The sequence below is a fragment of the Opisthocomus hoazin genome, chromosome 3, assembly GCF_030867145.1.
Source record: "Opisthocomus hoazin isolate bOpiHoa1 chromosome 3, bOpiHoa1.hap1, whole genome shotgun sequence".
Classification (NCBI taxonomy): domain Eukaryota; kingdom Metazoa; phylum Chordata; class Aves; order Opisthocomiformes; family Opisthocomidae; genus Opisthocomus; species Opisthocomus hoazin.
This window is the reverse complement of record NC_134416.1, coordinates 28,652,779-28,679,684: the sequence shown is the minus strand read 5'-3', so window position 1 is coordinate 28,679,684 and position 26,906 is coordinate 28,652,779. Positions and strand designations below refer to the sequence as shown.

The 26,906-nt window shown below is 42.3% G+C and overlaps 1 protein-coding gene across 1 annotated transcript; it reads right to left on the bottom strand.

The window, feature by feature from the left end:
* Positions 1 to 209: 209 nt before the first annotated feature.
* Positions 210 to 26,906, bottom strand: CDH17 (cadherin 17). The gene is made up of 17 exons (XM_009943544.2): positions 26,820 to 26,906; positions 23,928 to 24,026; positions 23,135 to 23,272; positions 21,468 to 21,606; positions 20,116 to 20,274; positions 19,243 to 19,442; positions 17,382 to 17,513; positions 16,257 to 16,407; positions 15,315 to 15,530; positions 13,963 to 14,039; positions 12,315 to 12,506; positions 10,836 to 11,080; positions 8,979 to 9,109; positions 7,535 to 7,771; positions 5,464 to 5,580; positions 5,242 to 5,358; positions 210 to 1,031 (listed from the first exon to the last, which is right to left on the bottom strand). Exons 1-17 carry the CDS (start codon positions 26,862 to 26,864, stop codon positions 922 to 924), a joined length of 2,505 nt encoding a protein of 834 aa, XP_009941846.1. The 5' UTR covers positions 26,865 to 26,906; the 3' UTR covers positions 210 to 921.

The window sequence follows — 26,906 nt, the reverse complement described above, 5'->3', positions numbered from 1 at the left end:
GCATCTTGAATCAGCCAGACACGTATCACTCTGGCCTGAGAGCCTTTTTTAATCTGTGTTGTGTGAAAGTGAGGGTTAAATACAATAACCAAGCAGCAATGGTTTACTTTCATGCACTCTCACTCTTTTCTTTTAGATAAAATAAGCAGACACTGAAACCTTTAAAGAACATTTTTATTCTTATCCTTATCTAATGTGTAGGGGGCAAGAACAGTATTTCCAGCAGTATGATAAAATAGCACATTACCCAATTCCACATGACTCCGCATGTATTTTTTAACTTAGAAACTGTGAAGAAAAGCCATCATGCTTCACAAACTTGTTATACTCTGTGGATATCAAACATGAAAAACTGAGATGTCACATATATATTGCTAGCACAAATTCGTCAGCATATTGTAAGCAGGCATGACGCAGGGCAGATTACAGAGTGCAATAACTTTGGGACCTCCTTTGCTGAGAGTCAGAGAGATTCCTGCAACTTCACGGGACATCTTCAAATGTAGCACAGGATTTTATTCCCCGTTCTGCTATTCAGTAACTTACTGAGACAGAAAGAGCCAAAAATGTGCAGTTAGATAAAATGCAGTCCTCTGGAAAGTCCATGTTTACTTCAGCTGCTGAACAAAGAAGGCTGGTCCGATGTATTGATCCTTGCAGGATCTCAGCATTTGGTGTTGTCATGAGTTAACACTTCAGTCAAAGCTGATATTCTTATTAATGGTTTCTGCTGAAGTATACATATGTTTTTTGCTTCATGATTGAACAGTATTACTTACAACAGTGGGGACAAAACCTTGGGAGCATGCTTTTGCATGTGCGCGTCCTCAGTTTGTGACAGTACACTTTTGGGCTTTGGGAGCTACAAAGCTCACTCCTTCCCAACCCAGAGGGCATTTTTGTCTCTTGATGGAACAGTCATTAAGCCAGTCTGTTGAGTTCAGACTTGTCCTTTACATCTTTCTCATGGCTCTTCTTTTCATTTTTCTGTTTGTTTTTCATGTGAAAAAACACACCCCCTAAAATGCAACCTGAAAAACAGAGAGTGCTCATCAGTAAAGGGAAGGGAAAACTTTCTGAAAAGGTATTTCGGCAAAGGATCTGACACCCTCACTATCATATCCATACTGCTTTACTTCTTGAACAGGGGCAAACGGCTTTGGGGAATGACCATGCAGCGCTGGACCAACAGCATGTTCAGGGACCCAAGGCACTGGCGGGCAGGATCAGATGCCTCAGGGCTCAGGGGACTTCCCCCAAAGGAGAGCTTCTCCTCTGGGATCTGACCAGATGGCTAGGTGTCTTTGTTAGCCTCCCTCCCTTTGAGCAGTGATTTGTCATGTTTGCCTTGAATTGTAGTCCCTGGGGTTTATCCCAATGGAGTGGCCGTTCTGTCACAGCAAAGCTGAGACTACTGACAGCAAAATTGTTCTTTGGGAACTCCTTGGCATCCATTAGGAATAGCTGATGGACCCCAGAGCTCTGTGCACTCATGGCTGAGAATGACTGAGATTTTCTTCTGGGCTGAATTAGAAGTGCTTACAACCTTTATCATCATTTGTCACATCCAATCTAGGGTGTCTAAATGTCTTAATATATACACATATATATTTATCAGTGTTAGATTATCTATAATTTTCAACACTTCTTTGTTCTTTACTAAAGCATGTAGGAGTGCTCAGCTACCCCCCTTGTCCCACTGATTGCTCTGAATATCTGTTCTGTAGTTGTTCTTATCTTCTGTTCATATTTGTGGTATCTGAGTAGTTAATCCAGGAACATGCCTAGTATCTAACACATGATATTTATTCTCCTACCCCCTGCTAAATGGGAGAAACACCTTCCTGGAGAGAGACAGTTAATCTTCATGAGTTTGTCCCATCAGAATGGATTGGCTAAGGGTTGGGGTGTATTTTTTGGTTTGTTGTGTTTCTTTTCCAGCGTCTGTGCTCTGCGTTTCTTTTAAAGAAATTAAGACTACAGTAAAACTACTTCTGCCCTTGGAATGAACGGTGCTGAGGTCTGAGAGAGTCCCTAGCTCATGCAGGAATTCATTCTGGTGTCAGTCAGGCCCCCAAGAGAAGGCTGTTTTTATGATCATGTCTTCTGGGCTTTAAGGCCAAACTCAACATTCATAATCTCCCCAAGTTTCATAAAATCTTTAGATACTTCTCATTGTTTTTTCCTTGTCCATCTCTGATTCCTGTTAAATTTGCCTGAGAGGCTGTCACCTGATTCTACCTTTACAATAAACAAAAATTGCTATTGAGAAAAAAAACATAAAAATTTCAGGAATTCTTTTAAAAATCCTTTATAAGTCACATACACCGTGTTTTTTAAAAGTCATAAAGCAGTAGCAACTTTTATTGTGCTCTCTGAAGCTGACCAGCTGTCTTGTAATGAAAACATCTTTAGTCAGTTATACAACATAATGTTCACTTAAATGTGGCACTATGCTAGTGAGGGATCAGACTAAGGCATTGTGCAGAAATAAGTGATGTGAGAATCTTGAAGAGAGATTATGAAGATGCAGTTCAATGTGTTTCTCCATCAATTGCATGGTCTGAGTATGGTTTCTTCTATTTTCAGTTCTTTGATCTTTTTTTATTTTTTTTATCTTCAAAAGACAAGCAAGTTGCATCATATACATCAGCATTTTCTCTTGCTTTTGGGGTTTGTGTATTATGAAGGAAAATCAGCACAAAGCTTTGGTTTTGTCTTTTTAGGTACTGAACTTGTTCCTGGGGGCATGTTCTCTTTTCTTTTAGAATTGAAGTAATGGTAGTTTACAGAAGTTCTTGGGTTTTTTCCCTTTTATCCTGTAATTTTATCTGACTCTTTTGAATATGAGGTGTGTAACGTATTTAATTCCTTTGCTTTGATCTTCTCCATGGGTCTTTCATGCTCCGTCCCCTCTCTACAGCCAAGTCCCACTATCCCAGTCTGGTTCTTGTAACTATCGCAATCAAAAATCACACAGGACTGAGCACTCAATTTTTGCTCTTCACTTCCTGGGGGACTGGATCCCATCAACAGTCATCCTCACTACTTTCACACTTACATCAATAAAGAGAATACTGAGGGAGCTAGAGGATGTTATGGCATCTCAATCATCTACCAAAGGTCTTGGAAGTCTGGGGAGGTCCCCACTGACTGTAAGCTAGCCAATGTTACTCCAATCTACAAAAAGGGTGCGAGGGAAGACCCAGGAAACTACAGACCTGTTAGTGTAAACTCAGTTCCTGGAAAAATTATGGAGAAGATCATACTAGGTACTATTGAAAGGCATTTAAAGAACAATGCAACCATCAGGCACTGCCGACATGGGTTTATAAAGGGAAAAATCCTATTCAGGTAATTGGATATCCTTCAATGATACAGCCTAGTGGATGAGAGGAAGGTGGTGAATGTAGTCTTTCTGGATTTCAGTAAGGCTTTTGATACTGTCCTTCACAACATCCTTCTGGACAAGTTGTCCACTGTGGGATGTGTGGGTTCACAGTGAGTTGGGTGAAGAACCAGCTGAAGGGCAGATCTCAAAGTGTTGTAGTGAATGGGGCTACATCTGGCTGGAGATCAGCCACCAGCTGTGTTCCTCAGGGTTCAATTCTAGGGCCAGTTCTGTTCAACAGGGTTATCAATGATCTGGATGCAGGAGTTGAAGGCACCATTAGCAAGTTTGCTGATGGTACCAAACTGGGAGGTGCTGTTGACTCTCCTGAGGGTCAAGAGGCCTTGCAGAGGGACCTAGATAGATTGGAGCATTGGGCAATGATTAATGGGATGAAAATCAACAAATCCAAATGCCGGATTCTGCATCTGGGATAGATTAACACCAGGCACAAGTGTAAATTGGGAGAGGAGTGGCCGGAGAGCAGCCCTGCAGAAAGAAATCTGAGGGTGCTGGTCACCAGCAGCCCCAGTACAAGTCAGCAGCGTGCCCTGGCAGCCAAGAAGGCAAACTGCATCCTGGGCTTCATCAAACACAGTGTAACCAGGCGGTCAAAACAGATGACTATCCCGCTGTATTCAGCATTGGTGAGGCCTCCCCTTGACCACTGTGTGCAGTTCTGGGCTTCACAATTTAAGAAGGACGTGAAGGTCCTTGAACGCATCCAGAGGAGGACAGCAAAGCTGGTGACAGGGCTGGAAAGAATGTCCTATGAAGAGCGGCTAAGGACTTTGGGCTTGTCTAATTTGGAGAAAAGGAGGCTGAGGGGAGACGTCATTGCTCTCTACAGCTTCCTGAGGAGGAGATGTGGAGAGGGAGGTGCAAATCTCTTCTCTTGACTATCCAGGGATAGGATGCATGGGAATGGCTCAAAGCTGTGCCAGGAGAGGTTTAGACTGGACATTAAAAAGCATTTCTGTACCAAGAGGATGGTCAAACACTGGAACAGGCTTCCTAGAGAGGTTCTCGAAGTCCCAAGCCTGTCAGTGTTGAAGAGGCATTCATACAATGCCCTTAACAACTTGCTTTAACTTTTGGTCAGCCCTGAAATGGTCAGGCAATTGGACTAGATAATCGTTGCAGATCCCTTCCAACTAAAATTATTCTGTTCTATTCTATTCTATTCTATTCTATTCTATTCTATTCTGTTCTATTCTATCCTATCCTATCCTATTCTATTCTACTCTAATACACAAAAAGAGATTTTGTCTTGTTTTGGAAAAATTTTTAAGCTACTTATTGAAGTTGCATCAGCTCATGCCTATAAGAACATAATACCGTTCACTGTCGCTTAACAATGTAACTGTACTTCATGTAAATGCTAGTTTCCCAAAGCTCAAAGCAATTTCTGTACGAAAAATTGAAACTTACAAAGATGAAATAGGTGAATAAAATCGTAAGCTACAGGTAGAGACATCGTAAGCATGACATCCTGGATATTTCATTATTTTCACTGTAATCTGGAAGCCAGCCCCTTCCCTGACAGGCAAAAGGCAGTAGGTAGCAATGAAGTGACAATATGCTAGAAGTGCAGCATTTTCTTTTGTCATAGCTTCTTGCTGTGCCATGGTATGTGCATGCAGAATCACAGGCCAAAGAACGCTATTCATATGACCAAAAACTTACAAGTTTGCAGCAGTCGCGGTACACAGTCCTGACATCTTCCCTCTTTTGCTCATTCTGCAACATTCATGACGTGTACACTCGACCAGTGAATCAGTGTCAGAAATGCAGCAGCACCATCATATCTCACAGACCGGCTTCATATCAATCAAGAAAAAGTGACCTACCAATGATGAGCAGGACCCCAACAAGAATCCCAATTGCCTGGCCAGGGCTTGGCCAGGAGTGTTCACGCTCTACTGCGATAAAACACGAGTTTTCACTTGAACACCTGCACACGTTTACTGCAAAAAGAAATGCCATGAGGTTAATGAGAAGTTTAGTAGTCCAGTTTCATTCTGATATATGTAACTGTTGTCTTGAAATGCATAGTTCTGTGCATAGTGTACCTTCGAGATCCACTTGTCTTTCCAAAGGTGGTTTTCCATTGTCACCAATTACTACTGGAACAATATACACCTTCTGTTCAAAGTTCGCATGTTTCGGAGAGAGGTAAGCATGAGTAGCTGTAAGTAGGAAATGGGACATTCATGTCAGCACAAGAAAGCAATTTAGCTCAACATTCATATCAGCTGCAAATGCTCTTTTCCAAGGCTGCTTTGCACGTGATAGTAGTTCCTGTTTTCCCCCATGTCTTTCCGGGTCTCAATGGTTTGCTGACATTAATTCAGAAGGGACTGTCTGAATGCCTAGTCTGGCTTTCAGCATAATATGGTCAGAGAATTTCCTTCCTAATTTCAACAGCAGGCCCAATGTGATCTTGGGTAGTTTTACACAGATAGCATCACATCTAAACAAAGAATATCCCCACATACTCATAGAAGCCATAACCAACTCAAATTGTTCCCAAGATAACTTAGTAGGACAGACCATCCTTCTAGCGCACTTACACTGTCACATCTAAGACGCTTTAAAACTTGGAAAAGTAAGACTATAACAGTTCTTGGGATCAGACCAAAGGTCTATCGATATAAGTATCTTGTCTCTAGAATAAGGGGAGATTACAGTAAAAAAGCAAGCATATATTTTGTTTTCTCCTAATGTTCTTCCAACCCTCAACCATTTTCAGCTCAGGGACTTCTTGAGCAAGACGTAATTTCTTGCTTTGAACTTGTAGAAGATTTCTACATACACAACACCCTGTGGCAACAAGTTCCACAGTCATCTACCTCCTCCTTCTATTTGTACTGCAAATAACTCCCATAAGCTTCATTTGAGGCTCCCAGGTTTGTGTACTGGAAGCAAGGGCAAACAAGAACCTCTGGCTGTCCCGACTATAGCATTCATGATTTTGTAAACCTCTATGTGTTTTTCCCTACTCTCTTCCAAGCTAAAAAGTAGTAGCTCACTTTGCTGCTTCCATACACTTCCTTATATCAGGCTACTTCGTAACTCTGATTACCCTTGTTGCCCTATCTGAACCTGTTTCCAATTCTACTGCATCTTTTTGGAGATGGAGAGACCAGAGTTCAAGATTTGTACAAATCATGGATTTATACAGGGGCATAATGATGTTCACTCATTTCTTCTCTGGGGCTTTCCTAGTAATTCCCAATATTTGATCTGCTTTTCTGAACAGTGTTGATAATTTGATCTCACGTTTTCATGGAAGTGCTTACAGGTCTCACTCCCGACTCGTAATGGCCACCTCCACACCCGTGATTTCAAATGTGAGTTTGGGAGTCCAAGGTTCATTTGAATCTGCCATTTTATTGTTCAACCAATTCAGTTGTACAAGGATGTTCTGTAATTCTTTACACTTGGTTGCTACTCAAATAACTTTGTATAATAAGCAAACCTTGCTTCCCCATTGCATACCCATATTTATTGACTTACACGTGTCCATCCCAGCAAAAACCCTTTTGGAAAATCACACATGAAGTCCTTTCAGTGCAACAGCTGACCATTTACTCAAACTCCTGAATTTTAAATTATTACTTGTCCTTTCAAAACCTGTCCCTTTCATTTTGTGGGAACCCAACTTTCTCTGGCAGGACATTTCATCAGACGTCTTTTAGGAATTCAGACAGGCTCTATTGCCTAAGCGCTTATCCATGTGCTTACTGATCCCTTTCAAAGAACTCCAGTTGGTTTGTGAGGCATGACTTCCCTTTGCACATGAAATGTCAGAAACAAACAGTTTGCAAACTGCTCTCTTTCTTTACCAGAAGTGATTCGTATTAATTTAAGCACACAGTACATTTTATCCTTACATGTTTCTTCTTTTCGTATTAGCGAAATTTTGCTTTGCAACATACTAGATGTAATCTCTTGAAAAAAATTATCAATGACTTAGGTGTTCATATACATACATGTCAAAATGCATGTAATTTCTCAACAAGCTAATTGTTTCTGCACAGAATACTGGATATGCAATAGTAGGAATGAAAATGAATATTTCTTTATATTTCCCAGCGTACTTAGCCTCATATGATTATAAGAATAGCTTTATTAACTTACCATTGACTTTTGAGATTTCCCAACTATTTTTTGTATTCACATCATCCACGAGAGAAAAAGTAAATGATGAATAATACGACTGTCTATCAGCATCAGTAGCTTGAATTAAAGCTCTCTCTCCTGCACTGAGCGGATGGCAGAAGAACGGAGGATAATCCATAGCTAACTGTGGAGGGTTGTCATTCACATCAAGCAAATGTAGTATCAAGGATGTTTTGGATTTCTGAGCTGCATTATCTGTGGAATTTAACAGAATGCAAAGTTACACACACATCTGGGACTTACGCGCTGGGTTGTTGCATTTGCAGCTATTATATAGGTAAGGCATCAGGCAGGCAGTAGGAGGTTGTCTTCTGTCTGCAGCTTGCAGAGGCAAGGTCTCAGGAGGTCCTGAGGGACTTGTGGTAGCTGTCACCACTTTTTAAAAAGCATGGATTATTTGCCCCCAGCTCTTGCTAACTACAGAACACCAGCAAGTAAGAGGGCGATAGACCATCGTATCTAGTAAGCAGTCACATCTGTCCTAGCTGGTAAGCGATCACATTCAAGGTGGCCAGTGCTCTTTGGAGCACTTTTTTAAGCATGGAAGTCCTTAAGTTTCCCATCTCTGTTCTATACATGCAGGAAAATGCAAGTCAGTATTTTGCCTTGCGGCCAAGACAAAGGGCCCAGGAAGAACTGCCAGAGCCCTGTTTCTCCAGCCTGTTCCTGCAGGAACAGCCTCACTCCATCTCAGTGCTCAAGGAAGCACTCATTTTTCCTGACATACAGGAACTCCATCTTTTTGGAGGAACCCATATCTCCCAAAACAGTGGCCAGCATTGTAGTTTATCTGCATTTAATAAGGAAAAACCAGATTTATACCTCATTCAACCAGACACAGTTCAGCATTTTCAACCCCTTTGCAATGTAAATCACATAGTTAAATCTCACCAGGTGAACTATCTGAAAGATTCTAATGGCTGGAACTAGGAGCCCTAATATATTTCAGATGAACTAGGAGCACTAATATATTTCAGACTAACAAGTGTATTAGTTTTATTCATAATACAATAAAATTCTGTACAAGGTTGCAAGTTACTCTCCAGAAATGTTTTCAGGAAGCCTAAACATACCTGTAAGAAAGACTAAAATCTTTATAGCTATAGAGGAAAAAAGTGGCAGAAAATATCGATGCTGAAAACACTGAAGAAATTCTAACCTTCTCTATATGCCATGTGGCTCAAGAAAATATAATGGCATATGATAGCTAACTTCATGAAAACTATTTTAATCCTCATTATCTACAACATCGAAACTTCTTTTAAGAAAGTTAATTTCTTAAGAAATATATAATTGTAAGGATACATCACATTTTCCTGTATGTTTCACGGGTTTAGTCATGGGAAGTATGATAGTTCCTCATAAAGCAGAAAGGGCAGGGGCTTCCTCTATAAGAGCTTACTTAGCTCTGATGCAACAACATCAACTGTGTACATTTCCTGCTGTTCTCGATCCAAAGTGGAAGCAGTGTGTATCTGCCCAGTGGTTGAATCAATCCTCAGCCATTTCCTCGTATCACCTTCTAAGGAGTATCTTTGGAAAGAAATACAAAAAAGTCACATACACTATTCCAAATCAGGAAAAATTGCTGACAAATCAAATACTTCTTTATTGACTTTAGGTAAGCAGCTTGATTGTACTGGAAGAGAGGGCTCTTGGAAGAGTCCCAATACTACAGGCAACCAGGAGAGACAGACAAACCTGGGGTGTTCCTGAGCTTTGGTCCAGCAGTGCGCTCTGACCCAGCCCCATGTCCCTCCCTCCCCATCACATCTCCCACGCCTTGGTTTTGTTGGGGGCACAAGCCAAAGGCTGGGGGGCAGAGGGAGCAGTGCAGCCAGACACCCTTTCTTAGATCAGCCAGGGGGCAGGACCCCAAGGTTGAGTACAGTGGTCATCTGCTGCCAGTCTGGAGCAGCCTGTAATTGCCATCGGGGCAGCCTTGAAACAGAGAGTGCTTTAAACATCATCACGTAATTGCCTTTATATTATTGTTTAAGAAAAACCCAAAGTCTCTGGGTATTTGCTTATACAAATTTAACCATGAACATATGACCCAGTTAAAGTACAGGCATTTGCTTGAGTAGATGTGACCTGACCTTCTCATTCAACATTTTTGTTCTTTCAGTACCCCTTGCGTTAAAAACAGCATGCTGACATGCTTGTACATCTTTTACTTTTTATACTTTTTATTTTATGTCCTTTAACCTATTTTTTAGCAGAAATGTGGTTTATATAAATATGAATTCCTGTCATCTGTCTCTGTCATCATCCCCCAGAGCTTCTGGACTATGTGGCTGACTTTCAACCCAGTTTGACAGAAGGCCAAACATGCTAAGTTCCCAAAAGTTAGGGGAAAGTAGAAAGCCAGATGAGAAACCTCTGGGAATAAAAATCCACAGTCATATTCTACAACTCCATTAACTACTTGATGCTTTGCTGAATTTTAGTTAAATTTCAAGGATTATTTGTTTTCAGTTGATCTGTTCAGCATCCCAGCTGGGAATCATGCAGCAAAAACCACAAATAATTCTTCCATCTGACTCTACTGTGTAAGGTAGATGTACACCATGTGACACAGCAGTGTGCATAGATCCGTGAGCTGGCAGAGTCTCAAGGTGACTTGAGCATAAAAGATGGTATTGGGCCACCAAATGAGCCAGTTTGAGGTTCTGCATCCCAGTCACAAGCATGTGAGTTGTCTTGCACAGAGCTTTGCACCCTCAGTGCAAGCAGGCATGTAGTCTTTGGCAGCTGGAAAATAAAATGAGTTCATTGTCAATTATAGACTTGAGCTTCACTACAGGTTATGTGTTTTGGTGGAGAAAAAGCCCTGTGCATTTTCCTGTGTGACACGAAAAGCAGCTGCTGTCCTACTGGTTCCTAGGGGTATGCATTATATGCTTTGTTCATTAAAGGCATTATGGATATAATCTGTTCTTCTCAGACAAGATCCACCTTTTTCCTGGAGATATATGTTGGCCTTCTTCCCTTTTAGTTTCCTGGTTCAAGGGCCCCACTGGCTGCTGCTTGTCACAGCACAGAGAGAAAGCTGGTTAGAAAAGCACTGCCCAGCAGTCTGCTGCAGGTGTGTCACTGGCCGCCACCCCTCCACACCTCCACTTTCTACTATGAGATGAGGCTTTTGTAAAAAAGTCTTTCCCTGTGTGCCAAATACTGGACATATTTTCCTTTCACCTCTTAGAACAATTTTCTAAACCCTAAATTCAATAAATAAATCATGGTCACTCTTTTTTACCGTACAGTATCCCCCTCAGGATCATAGGCTTCCACCGTCATGACCAGGGTATTGACAGGGATGTCTTCAGACACTTCTCCTTTGTAAATTGTTGTGTGGAAAACAGGTGGCTCATCCACATTTGTTACAAAAACTTTAAATAAGGTAAGGGAGCTTGAGTTGTACTGCACGCTTGACACCAACGGTTCAGGGTTTGTGGCATTGATCACCAGGTTGTAGACTGGAGCTGCCTCAAAATCAAGAGCCTGGATAAATGAGAAAAAAAATGTTCTTTCAACAATGATACCTCTGCCAGGGGAAGGTCCCACGTGCAACCATGAAGTTCCCCTCTTCTCAAGGGGAGACTGGATCCCAGATACAGATGAAATAAAGGAGAGCTGTTAGGACCAAAATGACACTAGGAACAACCAATATAAATGAAATCATAGGCCCATTTGTAGGCCTCCTCAGCAACTGAATTTCCTAATGATGTTGCCACCTGCCTGACTACATTTAATAACTATGTCCTGTTTACAGCAATAGTATTTATAGCTCTGTACAAGAAGGCCTTGGGTGACCTCTGAGTGACAAAAGTCATGCAAGAGTTGTTACGCTGTGGAGTTTCTCACAGTTTCCTCCTTTGGAAAAAATGACGCTGAGATTGAGGCTGAGGGTGGTCCACCAAATGCTGTGTCTGCCTGCCTGTTGCCCGGCTGGTGGCACGTGAACTAGATGCAAGCAACACATCACCCCTTGGAAAATGAGTGATAGGTTTTCTGGAACTGTAGTTTAAGTGCCTTTGAGAAGGCCAGTTTCAACAAGAGAGCACTTTTGCTGTTCAAATTCATGGATACAGCAGAAAGTGTTCCTTATATCCCTGTCTCCAGCATGCAACATATGGGATATATCACCCACTACAACACAGATTGACCTTGGCTTTATTATAATAAATCTTTGCCTCAGCAGGAACAAACTGCCTTTTCATCCTGACATTGAGACATGCTGGTCTCACTTGCACCTCCCATTGCAAAAGCCTCCAACAGCCCAGAGCACCAGCAGGGAGGAGGATGTGCCCCGTGACAGCCCACCACCATGACCACAGCCCATGGAAGCATTTAGCTGCCTTTTTCTTTTCCAGAAATGCTCCAGCAAAATCACTGAAATGCCATTTTTTTTCTTTATGGTGCATAAAGACCTACTTCACTAGCCAGAGCCTGCTCTGGTGGAGAAGGGGCCAGCAGCAGAGCTAGCAGAGGGAGTTGCTGGTGGCAGTGGGTGGGTAGGGAACCGCAAGGGCAGGAGGATAGGTGTGCCTGAGCCCTGCACAGGCACAGTGCCTGAGCCCAAGGCTGGGGTCTCCTGCAGTCTGCACCATGCTTAGGGTGTCCTCACTCCACCACCAGCCAGCCTCTCCTGCAAATCATCACCAGAGCAATTACTCTTTATGGCAAACATAGAAACATAAATATATAAAGGAGAAGAACAAACCCATCTGTTCACCTTGTTAATCTTGATGAACCCTCGGTTTGTTTCAGGATCTGTCTCTATGATGAACACGTTGTTTGGATCCCCTTCCTTCACTTGGTAAATGATGTAGGAGCTTCCTGTGTCAGGCTCATCTCCATCAGTAGCTTGAATTTCTAATATCACTGTTCCTACTGGGAGACTTTCTGCAACAGTCATGTTGTGATACTGAGGAGAGAGAGATTGTTGAAACATGACACAATAAGCACCTTCTGCAGATAAAAAGTTGACCGCCACAACAAGCTCGCAACCCACAAGCATGGATGTATTTCAATCCACAGCAGCCATGTGAGGGGAAGAAGCAGTGGGTGCATTTCACAGCAGAGATGTAACCAGGTTAGAAAGATGTACAAGAGCATTAGTGAAGTGCCTTGCAGCAGTAGAGGTCAGCTACCTCACTGCCCATGGAAACCCAGAGGTGCAAGATGGGCACTAGACCCTCTGCAAAATTGTTATATCCCCCTTTATAGCCACACATTTATCAAAGGTGATGGGATCTATGTTAGTGGATGAGCTACTAGTACAGCAGCAGTCCCACACACTCTGGAGGAGCCTTGACCTCCTCTGTCAAAACTAGTCCACGTAGATGCAATGCTCACAGCAGTAGGGATAGCACAGAGGTCTCCTCTGTACCCAGTGAGCATCCTAAACACTGACTGTTAAATGTTTAATTGCTCCATGCACCATAGGCCGCTGCCACATTAGTAGCCCAGCTCCATTTACTATGTTTGATGAGTGCCCTGACCCAGCAGTCTCATCTTGAGACCAGGTTCTGGACTGAGACCTTGAGGTAAGAACGTCAACAGCCTGCTGTGTAGGCACACAGTCCTCATGTGTGTAAGCTCCCATTATTATCAACAGACAGCTGGACAATGCAGTCCGCAAAGCCCAAAAACCAGCACAGCTTCCCCAGGAGGACATCTACACCTGATGAGCTAGACAGCTCTCCTGAGCCCACCACCTGCATTGCCTACAAGTATAGTGGAAGCTTGGAAACCTAAATGTAGACACTCCAGCCACTGCAGTGTCTGCAGAAGTCATGGAAGGTGCCTCTGCCAGATGCCAGCACCTTCACCAGAGGAAGAGGCAACAGCTTGACACCGGTTCCTGAATGAAGGGCCAGCAGATGTGCTTTTGGGCATGGATTACTGGGCCACTGTTTCTGGTTAAAGAAAATACAGCCTTTGACTCCCATTCACCCTCTGGCTTTTCTGGGTACATTAATACTGTGCTTGGAAGGGAAGTTGGGAGATGTTAGCTTTTCTTCCATTTAGCTATTTTAATTAACTTTAAAGCCTTTTCTTCCTCCCTTCCCTCCAGAACTTACGTTTCTGGAATAAACTGCTCTAGTAGAATAATTTCTTTCTGTACACATAGTTTTCCACTGAGCAATTTACCTTACATTTCAGAATTAACTATGAGTCAGTCCCACTGTCTACTGTCTAGGTAGACCTTCTATGCAGGCTTTGCAGAAATACCTTGCCTTTATTTTCACTAGCGGATTGTTCTGTTGCTTGTTATATGAATGGTTGTTTTCCCATTGACATTCTACAGACATTGAATGCATGCTCAAACATTTGTCAAAAGTTACTGGGACATCAAAAATGGTGTTAAAAGTACTCACATCTGATTTTTCAAAGATGGGTATCTGATCATTGATGTCGATGACCTGTATTTGCACGTCACAGATTGTTTGGAATACTGCATGGAAAGAGAACAAACAACATCATGGCAACCCTTCTGCTGAAAATAACTTTTCTCCAAAAGTGTTCATTGTGAACGAAAGTGAGCGCTGCCAAATTGCCCGATACAAGCAAAGTCCTACTGCTGTAGGAAGCACTTGATCTCCAATATCTGGTAGTCAATGAGAACCTCACTCTCTATCTTACTATCCATCTTCCCAATTTCTTCAGCCTGTTTCATTTAATTTCCCTCATTTTTTTAACTGTATCACCTTACCAGGATGATGATAGCTATGAATTGTGTTAGCTTTCTCAATATCACTTTTGCATGCCAAAAAGGAAGCTCCAGGTTGTTATGCTACCTTGTCCTCTTGGTAGGCCATCAGGCAGCACCCTCATTTTCCTTACAGTCAGACTTAAACTTCTGATTTATGTAGACCTAAGTGCTACTCGAGCAGGTGCACCCACAGCAATGGGGGTTTGTGATTCAAGAAGTATATTCTGTCTGGTTGTGTGTTATTCGTGTTTAGTTGGATTTTAGTGTTTTACAGACATGCTTTGTGAGACGAAATTTAAGGAATATTCTAAGCAAAACTGTTCGGGTGGAATTCAAATAAGTATCCACAATGGATCACCAGCTTCTCCCCCTGCAAGATTTTTGTATCATCCACCTAAGTGTTGCTATTTCATTTACAGACATGTCACACTGCTTTGTTTACATGACAGTTCATCCATCCACAAGTTTTGCCTGACTATAAGGACTTAAGCACAAAGCTTTTAAGCTTTAGTATGAAGTTTGATTTCCTTTCCATTCAGTGAACCACCAGTGGCTCCTGGGAGCTTATATAATGGACAAGATTATTTTTGAAGATTAATTTCAGCTCTTAGTCTTTTAAAATACATTATCTGAACTATCTGAGCAGCAGTGTTTAATGTCTTGATTATTTTCAGTAAGTCCCTTTGAAAGATTTTGCGGGGAAACCACAATCATGATCTCTTAAATTTTTTTTCCTCTGTGGAAGGAAATCTCTTACTTGAGTAATTGTTAACAAGCTTCCCGGTTTATCCATGCTCAGCCCTAGAGCTAGTTTCCTTCCATATGTGCGTTATGAATCATGATTAACCTCTCCGCGTCTTGAGAACAAGGCAGAAGAATGCCAGAGCAAGCCAGCTCCCAGTGCTGCTGCTGTTTCCAGTGCCTCCTCGAGGTCTTCTCTTTCCCCTTGGATGCCAAGCACTGGGGACACCAGTATGAACAAAATTATGCCTATGTATAACAGCAGGCATTACATACCTGCATCTGTCACCAGCACCTTCAAGGAATAGTTGGATGCAATGCGCTTGTTTAGCGAACGGCTAGTTAACTGCAAAATCCCAGTGTCTTGCTGAATATAGAACAGACTACTTGCAGGAACAGCAGGAACCTGACTTTCAATTTTGAACTGCAGACGTGAGTTAAGGGTGTCTTTCTCATCCATGTCCGTAGCAAACACGGTGCCAATATTACTTCCTGTGGCAGAGGAGAGACTAGAGTTGGTCAGATAATGCAGTGGTCCTGTTCCTCCACAGAGGTACACACTGACAACAGGGATACCAATGCAAAGAGTAGAGGGGCAATAAAAATACAGCTGAATGGAAAACACTGCATGGACATAATCATTTGACTTTTGGGAGTTTTTCCTTTAGCATCCCAATAAGCTGTTTTGGGTTTAGGGCAGTCCAAAAGTACTGGGCTGTGTGTTTACATTAGAAGAAGTGACTATAACAACAGATACTTCGCCCTTGAAACCAAATAACTGACGTGAAGACTTAGAGACAGATTTTGGTAACGGTCTGTTGAAGTCAAAGGCATTATGCTGGAGGAGCACCTGGATGAGGGAAAATGGGCTCATGTGACTTTTAGAGCAATATTTCTTGTATTAGTAGTAAAAAGTGTGTTGCTCTTTTTACGTTGTAAGCAGTTGCCCAAAACTGTGGTTGTGCGAAAATGGAATTTCACATTTTAAATGGAACAGCATTTTTGAAGTAGGGTCTTGGGTCTGTCCTTCTCAGGTTATTGAAATCCTTTCAACATGAATTGTTGAAGTGAAAACAACAGCTATTTACACAGGAAAATGTTTCTCTTGGAGAGCTACATCTTACAGTTTGGGATCAGAATTTCTAGCTTTATTTGCATGCAGCCGGAAACAACAGGGCCAGAATAACCTGTATAAATGAGTAGAAGCTGCTTTCTTACCTCCACCTTCATTTTCTTGAACTTCAATTACAGTGAGGGCCTGCTGGCACACAGGGGGATTGTCATTAATGTCTTCCACAATAACACGAATTTGCAGAGGCTTGTCCACCAATTCTCCCTCATTATCTTTTGTGACAGCAAAGAAAGTATACTGTGATAAGAATACTGAGATTAGATGTGTTGAATGTCCACTGTGACAATACTTTACATTTAGATGTTTAACTATGGGAGCATTCCATGCAAATGGAATATTGTCTCATATGCTTGTTCAGTGCTTTCACTCTGTTTAATTCAGAACTCTTCCATTTTTCAATCTATAATTCTATAAAAGCTGTGGATGGCCCATCCCTGGAAGTATTCAAGGCCAAGTTCAATGGGGCTTTGAGCAACCTGGTCTAGTGGAAGGTTTCCCTGCCCACGGCAGGGGGTTGGATCTAGATGATCTTTAAGGTCCCTTCCAACCCAAACCATTCTATGATTCTACGATCACAGCTTTGTGTCCGAGGTCTGAGTTCTCAAAAGAATTTTAAAATCCTGAATACTTCACTGCACTGTGAACTTGCTCTCGCAAAAAATTGAAGAAAAGCAGGAATATCTTATTTTTGTCACGTTGCAAATTTATCTGTCACACACAGAGATAGGATTTCTCCAGCATATCAGATCCCCGGCCTATTCTGTGCCCAAATTTCCTCCAAGAAATAAAGGGGACAGAGGTTCTGCTGTGGAGAGATCTTTGAGGCCCTTGGGATTGGGAGTAGATCTGAGACATTCAAATTCCCTGCCCTCCACAAATGCCACTGCCTACCTCTTGCTCATGCACCTAGAATCCTGCCATGGTTGGTCCGTGTTGTATGTTATACATATGCTGTGGGCAGTGATTGCTACTGCCAGACCCATGGAGAAGTGCTGTAGGGTACCAAGCCAAAGGTGGTTTACATTATGGTAGATGAATGTGCTTTCATGTCTATCAAGTCATTCCCAAACAGAAACAACAAGTAATAAAGCTTTTATTTCTTTTTTTCCCCTCTGTCATTTCTAGTGAGTTTTCTCGTACTTAATCCCACACCAATAAACAGCTTCTTGCTACAGTCTCTCCCATTGGTGAGGTTTTATGTGTTTACTTACGGTATCCTTTGCTTCCCTGTCCAATGGCTCAGTCACATAAATAACCCCGTTCTGGTCAATGGAAAATGGGAGTCTGGGAAGTTCTTCTTTTTCAAAAAGGGCATAAATCACATCTGGATCATTTGACTGCACCTAAAACCACAAAAATAAGTCAGGATAGGAAGTCAGAAGTGTAGTCTGAGATTTAACAGAATCACTTCTGGACCACAAACAGAAAAGATTGCATTCCTGTTAGCTTCATAAACCAGAAAATTAACAATTTGGCAGGCTCTTGGGACAAGCTGCAGAAAACCAGCCTGATAATCCACCTCTGCTCTCTCAATTGTTGGGGTGAAGCCATTTCACCTCATCTTCTCCAGCTGTGCAGATGGGCTATGACACTTATCTTTTTATGAAAGGGTTTTAGGATGTGGAGCTAAACGGTGGTACAAGAGAAGAAAACATTATATGTATCTGAATGTCTTGAAACTAATTTATTCCATCTCTTTATACTGTCCATTCCTGCCTGTTGTTTTGGTTTATCTAATCCAGAGATATAGAACTACAAAACATATGTCCAGTACCTATCCGCACGTATGTAAGTGCTCTTTACATGCATCAAAGTCTATGATGAAGGATCTTTAGTGGGGTGCTTCAGATTTAAACTGAAATGCAGTAAACAGACTGCCAAATTAATGAAGGAGTCAGTTTCACAATATATAGCGGCAACCGCATTTCATTTTCCACTAGGTGGAATCAAGATGGCATTGGCTACCACGTGAAATTTATGTACAAGTGACCCCAGAATGGGCGCACGGTTGTGTGTTAGTGTTCCTTCCACCTGTTTTCACTCTGGACTTCCTCGGGCTGTCACTGAGGCCAGTGGGAACAGTACAAAGTCAGTTACTCTTGTAAACAGGGTACGAGGAATCCTGCCATGTCCAAGGGATGACAGCATTGGGGATGTCAGTGCCAAGGCATTTTTCAAAAAGTCAAACATTTCTGAAAGGCTGCTGGCTTGTTAGTTAATATTTACTGATGTGTAAATTGCTGTCAGTCTGCAGTTATTGGCAAAATATTTTCCATTTGCACTGTGAAAAGAGGAATACCATGTGAATATACCAGGATACTGAAGGAGGGCCTTTCAGTCCTTCCTAGGTACTTTTGATATAGTAGGTGTGCTGCATCACACAAAACTGGTGCTAGCAGATGACCCTAGTGCAGGGCACTGCCCACAGCAGGGTTGCAGTGGAGCTCATCCCCTACCACACTCTTCTGTGGATGGAAGCAGTTAACCTCAAAATAACTGTCAACAGGTTAGCTTTTGGTTTACGCAAAGCCTGGATGGCCTGTGGTGTTAGAATGAGGCTGAAAGTGCTCAGAGAAACCCACCCGGAGAGAAGAGCCGCACCTCCGCAGAGGCACCCAACTGCCACATGTCTGTCTGGGAGCTCCCTGGGGGTGTCTCAAGAGCTTTAACTTTCATGATGTGCCAAATATCCTTGTCAAGCACCCTTTTTCTTCCAGTCATTACACTGTAACAGAATTGTTCAAATGTTTCCTCTATCCATGGGATATTCTCACACATAGGTGATCCTAACAGCCTTTCCAAACTGAAGGGCAAAGTCCAGTCACTCTAATGTTTCTATTGACTGTGTCTCAGTCACCTTCAAACCATTAACTTTCATACTAACAATAAGTTAATGACACCTGCACTAAGCATCATTTCCAAAGGATACCATACAAAAAATAACTGAGAGGTGCCAAAGTCCTTCTGAAGAGCGTGGTGTTGAGTGCAGTGGGGACACCTTCCCAGTTAGCTGGGAGAAAATAACTCTGTGGCAGCGAGGAGAGGTGCAGGGAGCGCAGCCAAGGGCCCTACCTGGCTGATGTTGACAGGGTGAATGTGGGTTGAGTTTTCTTTGATGTGGATGGTGGGGGGAGCTTTCCACAGGCTCTCCTTCACAGTGATGATCACATCGGTGCTGCTGGTGAAAGCATTCGTTGACATCCCTGCCATGTCCTTCACGGTGACAACGAGCGTGAAGGTGTCCTGCTTTTGAGGATCTAAGTAATAAGAGCCTAGAGACAGAGCAAAGAGCCAAGTGAAATGAAACAGAGACTGTGGAGATAGTTCATCTGCCCATCGCCTCCTACATGCACTGTGCTGCTTCATCTGCTCCAGGCTCACTCCTTAGGTGGGGCCTCTGTGCCAAATCTCAGCAAGCTGTTTCCTCTGCCTTCTCTGAATGATGCAGCACAGCATCATGTGGATGTAATCGTGCGAAACCTTTATGCTGTGGTCTTATGTTGTGCAGATGCATCACTGAGCAGCCCTCACTCCAGTCAGGCACTTGTTCAGCCCAGCAGAAAAGACAGAGGGGTTATATAATTGCAGTTTAGTAGGGATCATGTGGTCGACTGAGTTTTCCCTACATTATTCATGTTACAGCTTTTGGTTTTCTAGATTTTAAGGAAGGGAATTAATCCCAAGATATGACTCAGCGTAGTCCTGACGGCCAAAGGATCTACCTCTCTTCTCAATGTACTTTTAGATCCCAATCTCTGTTTCTGCTAACTTCTCTAGAATTTGGTGGAACACAAAGAAAGTTCCCCAAAACCAGGGAATCAATGGAGTATGTCCCACTGACTATGTTTATTCAGAATTTAACGTCAGAGCTGTGTTGTTGTTTTGTTCCTAGGTACACCCAAGAATTCATGTTTGCTTTTTGACAAAAAAGAACCTTTTACATACCCATCTTACTCGGTGAGAGTGCTCCAGTTACACTATCGACCTCGAAAAGCATTTCATCATAAGGGTTGGGAAAATGATGGAGAATGCTGTATGTCAGCTGTGCATGGGTAGTTGTAGGATCATCGCGGTCAGTGGCGTGGACATACATGAAGGGCTTGCCTGTTCAGATTAGAGAAGAAAGAGTGGTCAGAGGAGACTGAAACCTCAGTACATAGTCCATTTGAGCAGAGCTCTCTAGCCGGGAAGGCATCTTATGGGGAGGTGTCATTGTTTCATAATGCATCTCTACTGGTAAGCCGTGCTTGTGGGTGGAGGTTACATTGCCTCTGTACCACACCACAGGGCCCCCTTCCACCAGGCCTGCTTAGTAGGCTTACAACAGATATGAAGACTCATTGATGAAGAAGGTGACAGAGCTAACTCAGAGAGCTATCTACCACCCATGAGTACCTGCACCTGGAATACAGCTCACTGATACTCTTATTAAGGCCACTTTGCAGTCCTTATATAAATCGGTTAAACCCAAAGCAGCTTGAGAAATATGCTCTACAGTGTGACACAGTTACAATTAAAGGAACAATCATACCATGAAAAAAATACAGAAACGCATGGTAGCATAAGTGATTTTTTGCCTTTTGGTCACCAATTCAACATTCAAAATCTTTGATTTGGATGCAGTTGAAGAACACAGTAAAATATTGCAGAATAGTTTTCTGAGTCCATGGAGTTTTATATGCTTATTCTTTAACAAAAGTTTCTTCTTGAGTCCATAGTCACAGTGATAACAGCTGGGTGACTCCTTTCTTTCATTTCCAAGATGTGGGTCTTGAACTGTTCATCAACATTTTCCTGATTTCTGGACTGCAATCCATAATCTAAGACTCCTAAATACTAAGATTCAGTCCACATTTTGAGAAGCATCAGCCACAGTAAACACATACCCCATATCTACACTGGCATTTTATTTCACCAATGTGCAAAGACTTAGGTATCCTTAGCATTCATTTTCCTCAGAGTCTCTGGCAACCTTTAAACTTTAAACTCCTTCTAGCATAGGGGTTTTTTCAGTGCAATGATGAGGGCAGCAATATTTGCCTGTGAAGTGATACTTGCAAAGCAACAAGTACTATGAAATATTTCTGGTTACACTCATCCCTTTACACCACATAGTGGTCACCTCTTTGCCCTTTCATTATATTGTACATGCTTGTGTCTTTATTTTGTGCAGTCCTGTGCGAAGGAAAATTGATCTTTTTTCAGCTTGTTGGAGTATAGAACCCACTTTATCTTCCCATTTAACTAATTTACCTAGCTTCCAATTAACTATAATATTTAATTATTATCACGATTACCTGGACGGGAGTTCTGCCTCACTACTCCAGTGTACTTTATCTGGTCAAATTCTGGTGGGTTGTCATTGATATCCTCCACATATATTGTAACAGTGTATGGACCTTTCACTAGGTTTCCATTTTCATCCAGACTTTCCACCTTGATTTAGAAAAAGAAGGAACGCCAAAGAAATATTTTCACATAGATAAATTAAAATACACAAATGAACATCAGGATGTCAAATGCCAAGTCATTCTTAGTGTGAAACAAATCTGGTGAGAGCCATCTCTGGGTGGCTCCACCTACAAGGATGAATTTACCATGGTAGCTCACTGACAATAATTCGCCACAGTGTATTGTGCCAAAAAAACAAAATAACCTACTCCTGCTTCTGATTACACTTTTCAGAGGGCAATTTCCCACTTCCAGTCTCAGCAGACTATTTGTGTTCTTGCACAGCTTAGACCTCATGATTTTCTTTAAATAGAAATGGTTACTTTCTAAAGAACAAGGAGAAAACCCCACATGATATAGCGGTCTCAAGTGTGCTACTGTAAATATCAACCAGAAAAATAGGCTGATCTAAGAGTTTGTAAAGAAAACTTAAATTTAGTTCTGATTACATTTTTGTTCCAAACAATTTAGCTTCTTATTTTTCAGCCTTCTTTAACTTTAAAGCACCAAGTATATATCATGCCCATCAAACTTCATTTTGTTTGCACATAATAGATCAAATCATAATTATTCATGCCTAACCAAGTATATTTTTTCGGTTCTGTCATCACTTCTTCTTGTCTGTAAAGGATTCCCATGTTTAGGGTTAATAACTTCTGGGTCTAGAAAATTGTCCTCTGTAGTAGCAATCCAAGGGTGCTTTAGAGCTGATAACATGAAACCATTAAATCTGAAGTGCTAGACTGTAGCTAAGGCTAGCTAAAGCATCATCATGTGCTTTGTCTGTTCAGATATTGACCTTTTCATGATCATCTTCTTCTCGGTTGCTAGTGCCCCAGAAAAAGATAATACTATTTTTGACACAGAGTGAGAGCACAAGGCTATGCTGAGACCAAAAGCTCACCTATCATCTGCTGTCCCACTCCCAACGGTGTTTGTGATGAGAACCCTATGAAAAGGATATAATAGCAGGACAAGCACACAAAGCTCTTTCCTCTAATAACCTCCAACACCTGCCAATCAGCTTTCTGCCGTTATCTAACAGAGGTTAGATCTGTGCCTCTGTGTCTAAATGGCATTTACTCACACTGTTTGTCACTAAATAGATTATAATCTTCATAAGAAGTTTATAATAATTTATTTTCCCATTCCAGCCATGGAATTCAGCCTATCAGTCTTCAGGGATAACAAGCGAATCTCATTCATGGGGCCAGATTTCACCTCCAGTAAAGTGTGCTGCTTATATTAGGAGAATTAAAGATGTTGATATCAGGGTAATTTTTGTTTTCTCAACATAACATTCCTGTACTAAGGAGCATTTTCCTGTGCAGAGACTTTCAGAACTATAAAACCATGCGTCTTTTGGCAAAACAATATTAAAAATGAAAAGCCATCTGTAAGCATAGACAAAAGAAAGAATTTGAAATTTCAACAGTTTTCCATTAATTTCAGGTTTACTAAAAAAGGGTGAATATAAATAACCCTCCCTTTCTATTTTTCATTGAGTTTTTACCTGCAGCTTGTGCACTGCTTTGGTTTCCCAGTCCAGAGACCCATTGAGATACAGGAGGCCTGTCCTTGGCACAATGTCAATTATTCCATCTTTTTCACCAGTCACTCTGAAACTCACAGCAGGTGGCTCAGATGTGAACTAGAATGGGGAAAAATCAGAGGGAAAATCATCCTTTTTTCAGCATTTTCACCATGATCAAAAGAATTTCATGCTTTTGTGTCTTAAAATCTGTTGCCAACAGTGTGCTTAGCCGGGGAAGTGGTACTCTGAGAGTCTGCTCAAACAAATCTGCTCTGTTCTGATGCTCAGCAGAAGAGTTTTCGCATTAGTTCCTGAATGCTGCAGGAAATCCCAATTGCGATTTCTTTCCAAAGCAAACTTCTGCTTAGGACAGGGCTTTGTCTGAGCACGGGAATGGAAAAAAATGACACACATCCTCCATTTGCCTGGGAGCTGGATCTGTCCTTCTGTGGTTGTGGCTTTGAGAAGAAAGCCTCGGAGCTGAAGGAAAATGATGACACAAGTTAACATGGAAACCCATTCTCTAGGAATGCTGATTTTATTAATCCCTGTCTTAGGATATTCGCTTAAAAAGTGTTTGAGAGAAGGGACTGTCTCCTGCTTTTTGCATGTAGACTCTTGAATTCCCACATAGAGGAAGTCAAAGTTAATTCTGGATCCTCTCTGGGGACTGTTCTTCCCACCAGCACAGATGACAACACTGCCTGTGAGGTCAGTGTGTGTAAACCGTGGTTTTTTTGATCGGAGTGGATACCAAGACACACTTGATTACCTGGTAAATAACGCGCATCCCCCCTCCTTCTGGAACAAAGAAATCCATGTCCTTCAGAGGCCCAGTTACATGCAGGTCCCCCAAATTCTGGCACATAGCCTGTGAGAGAGAGAGAAAGGGATGGAGGAAAGCAGCAGAGGGATGTCTGCTGTCACCATGCACGAACAGCAGCTCTCCATCACTGAGCCTCCTGCAAGTTATTTTGCTGTAGTATAATGGAAGAGACTCTTGCTGGTTTGCAACATCTCCAGGTTCTTTAGTACACATCTATTTTAAAAGCAGCGTTATTTATTAATTAAATTGAAAACAAACATTTGGGCCCTGCCCTGTTCTAACCTCTGCATAATTAGATGAGATTTGATCTATCTTCAAGAGCAAACAGAAGCACTGAAGAGCTGAGCGTAGACTGAGAGCAAGAGGAAATTCATAAAGGCATTTCTGGATCACCTCTGTGTCCCCAGCAGGACCACCCACATCCCATCCAGGAGCTGTGCAGTCCTGTGGCCACAAGCGTGTTGGGAGGACCTAACGTTACATCTGGGAATGGGGAGGAACTGAGGCTGCACCCCTTGTAATTTCCTCCGTAAATCCAAAGCTTTTTTGTAAGGGAAAAAGGTGGATTTCCCCAGGTCCCCTACCCCACCACCCTCAGCGCCGCAGCCAGCTGGGCAAGCCGCTCAAGCCCTGTGCCTTCATATCAGTTGCATGCGAGCATAAACTGCAGTGAGACAAAACATGTGCTGCTGATCTTTGGCTTCTACCTCATGGCAAAAATGCCGTGCAAACCTGTCTTGGCCTGTTTTCTTCCTAATGGCTGGAAATGCCTTCACATAGTGTTTTTTCTGGCAATTTTTTAATAAGTTTTATATGGCTGTTATAACCACCGCCTCCCTATTGCCCAAAGACCTCTGGACACACTCCTGCCCTAAAGTTTCAAGGTTGTTCTTGCTTTCAAACAAAAAAAGCAAAGCAAAAAATCATCCTCCCAGATCAGTCCTTGTACACAAGATAATTCAGCCTATGGTTCAGATAATCTACCTGTTTCTCCAAAGGCAAGACCACACTCCCTCAAGCGCCTGCTCTTCTCTCTCTGTCTTGCCAGTGCTGAGGAGCTGCCTGCCAGAATTATGGCTCCATCATTCAGCTGCACAGGTAAAACTCCCTTTCCTCCAGAGTAAAAATGACTTTATTTTGTTTTACGGATTTGGAGTGCCTTTGCCACCCTGTCCATCACCCCGTGGAGTCGGGCCCCGGGAGTGCACATTCTCTGCTACATGCCTTTTCCCCTGGATTTGGTCCTGTTGCTGCTGAGACAGCTATTCAGCCTCGCACAGAAAAGCACGGTCTGCGTATTACCAAGGGAAAACTTCATTCCGCCTATGACAAAAGCGTAGCCAAGTTCCGCACAATTTACCCTCAAGCGCTGGTCTCTGTGTGAGTGTGTGTCACAAGTGGTGTTTGAATAACACCAGATTCTGCTTAATAATAGCCAGAGATGCTGCCCTTACTGCCTGCAAGGGTTTGTGACTCTTTGTGACTCTTTTGGCAAACAGGGGAAGGAGAGGGAGGGATGATAGTGAGCACTAGTGACGGTAGAAAAATATCAAGAAAAGCCATGTAATGGGTACTCATACCAGGAAAGAGTGCTTTACAGCTATTTTTGCTAAATGCTGATGGCTGGCCTCTGCCAGGGACGAGACAGCAGGATCCCGGATCTGACCTGTTATGGCTGTTCCCGTGTCGCACTGTTGGGCACAGCCTGGCTCCTGGAGGTTTCTCCCAGGGCCATTTTATGGAGGGGTTTTGTTTGGCCATGTTCCGCGCTGTGGAGGAACAAAGGCTGATGCTATAAAACCCAACGGGTTCAAAGTGCAGGCTGTGAAGCAAGGAAGAGATATCTCTTCCTGTTGATTAAAATTGCTTTATGTGGACCATAAATATTTCCAAACGTATGTCTACAGCATGAATCACTACTCAGGGGCCTGAAAGAGAAAAAGGGTTTTCTCCTTGGCCTGTCTCCGGCTGGCATCCCTTTTGAAGGCATTCCTTTTTTGTAATGGCTGCGGAGTGTCTTCAAGGGGGTCAGCACTGCCATGGACAGCAGCTTTTGAAACGGGAAGTAAAAAGGAGATGCTCACTACTACACACCCCTCAGGCTCTCCATATTTTGATGCTTTTTATTTTTTGTACACTTAAATTTGACTAGTTTTTTATCTTTTCTGTTAATTTAAATTGTAAAGTAGAAGCCTCCACTGTAGCCTTGACAAATATCAGTAAATCTATTGAATTTAATAGATGAGGTCTATAAATAGCGTACTTCATACATTTCAGTTCCAGAAAATCCTCTGAAAAGGGATTCACAGAGATAGAATAATGAGGATAAATAATATGCATAATTTAAACCAAAGAATCATAGAATCATAGGCTGGAAAAGACCTCTAAGTTCATGAAGTCCAAGCATCAAATATGTGCCATTATATGTCTTAGAATACATTTAATATGTCAGCACATGTATGGATCATAATACAGAACACATGATACAGATGTCTTCACTCTTTGGAGATTTGTTGCAGTACTTTTCAATCTTTCCTAGCATGAAATCTGCTTACCGGAAAAAAGTATTATCTGAGGAGGAGCTACAAGAGGCAAAATAGGTGAACTGGTTTCTTCTAGGGTTTTTTTAAGGTATTTTTCCTAATGATTGGCACGTCATCTTAACTGTTGGCCATGGAGTCACACATGTCGAGGCCGCACTCCCACACCCAGAGCTCTGCAGGCACACACTGCCAGACGGACCCTCAGACTGGGATGCCCCGCGGGTTAGAGCTCAGAGGCTCGCAGACAACCTTTGCTGTTTGCTCCCAGATAAACAAGGGAAAAGCTGTAACTCACCGAGTGAATGACTAGCAGAAATTGAAGTCCACACAGCTTAAACATACTGGAATACGCTTTGCTTCAGTTCCTGCAACGAAGAGGTGA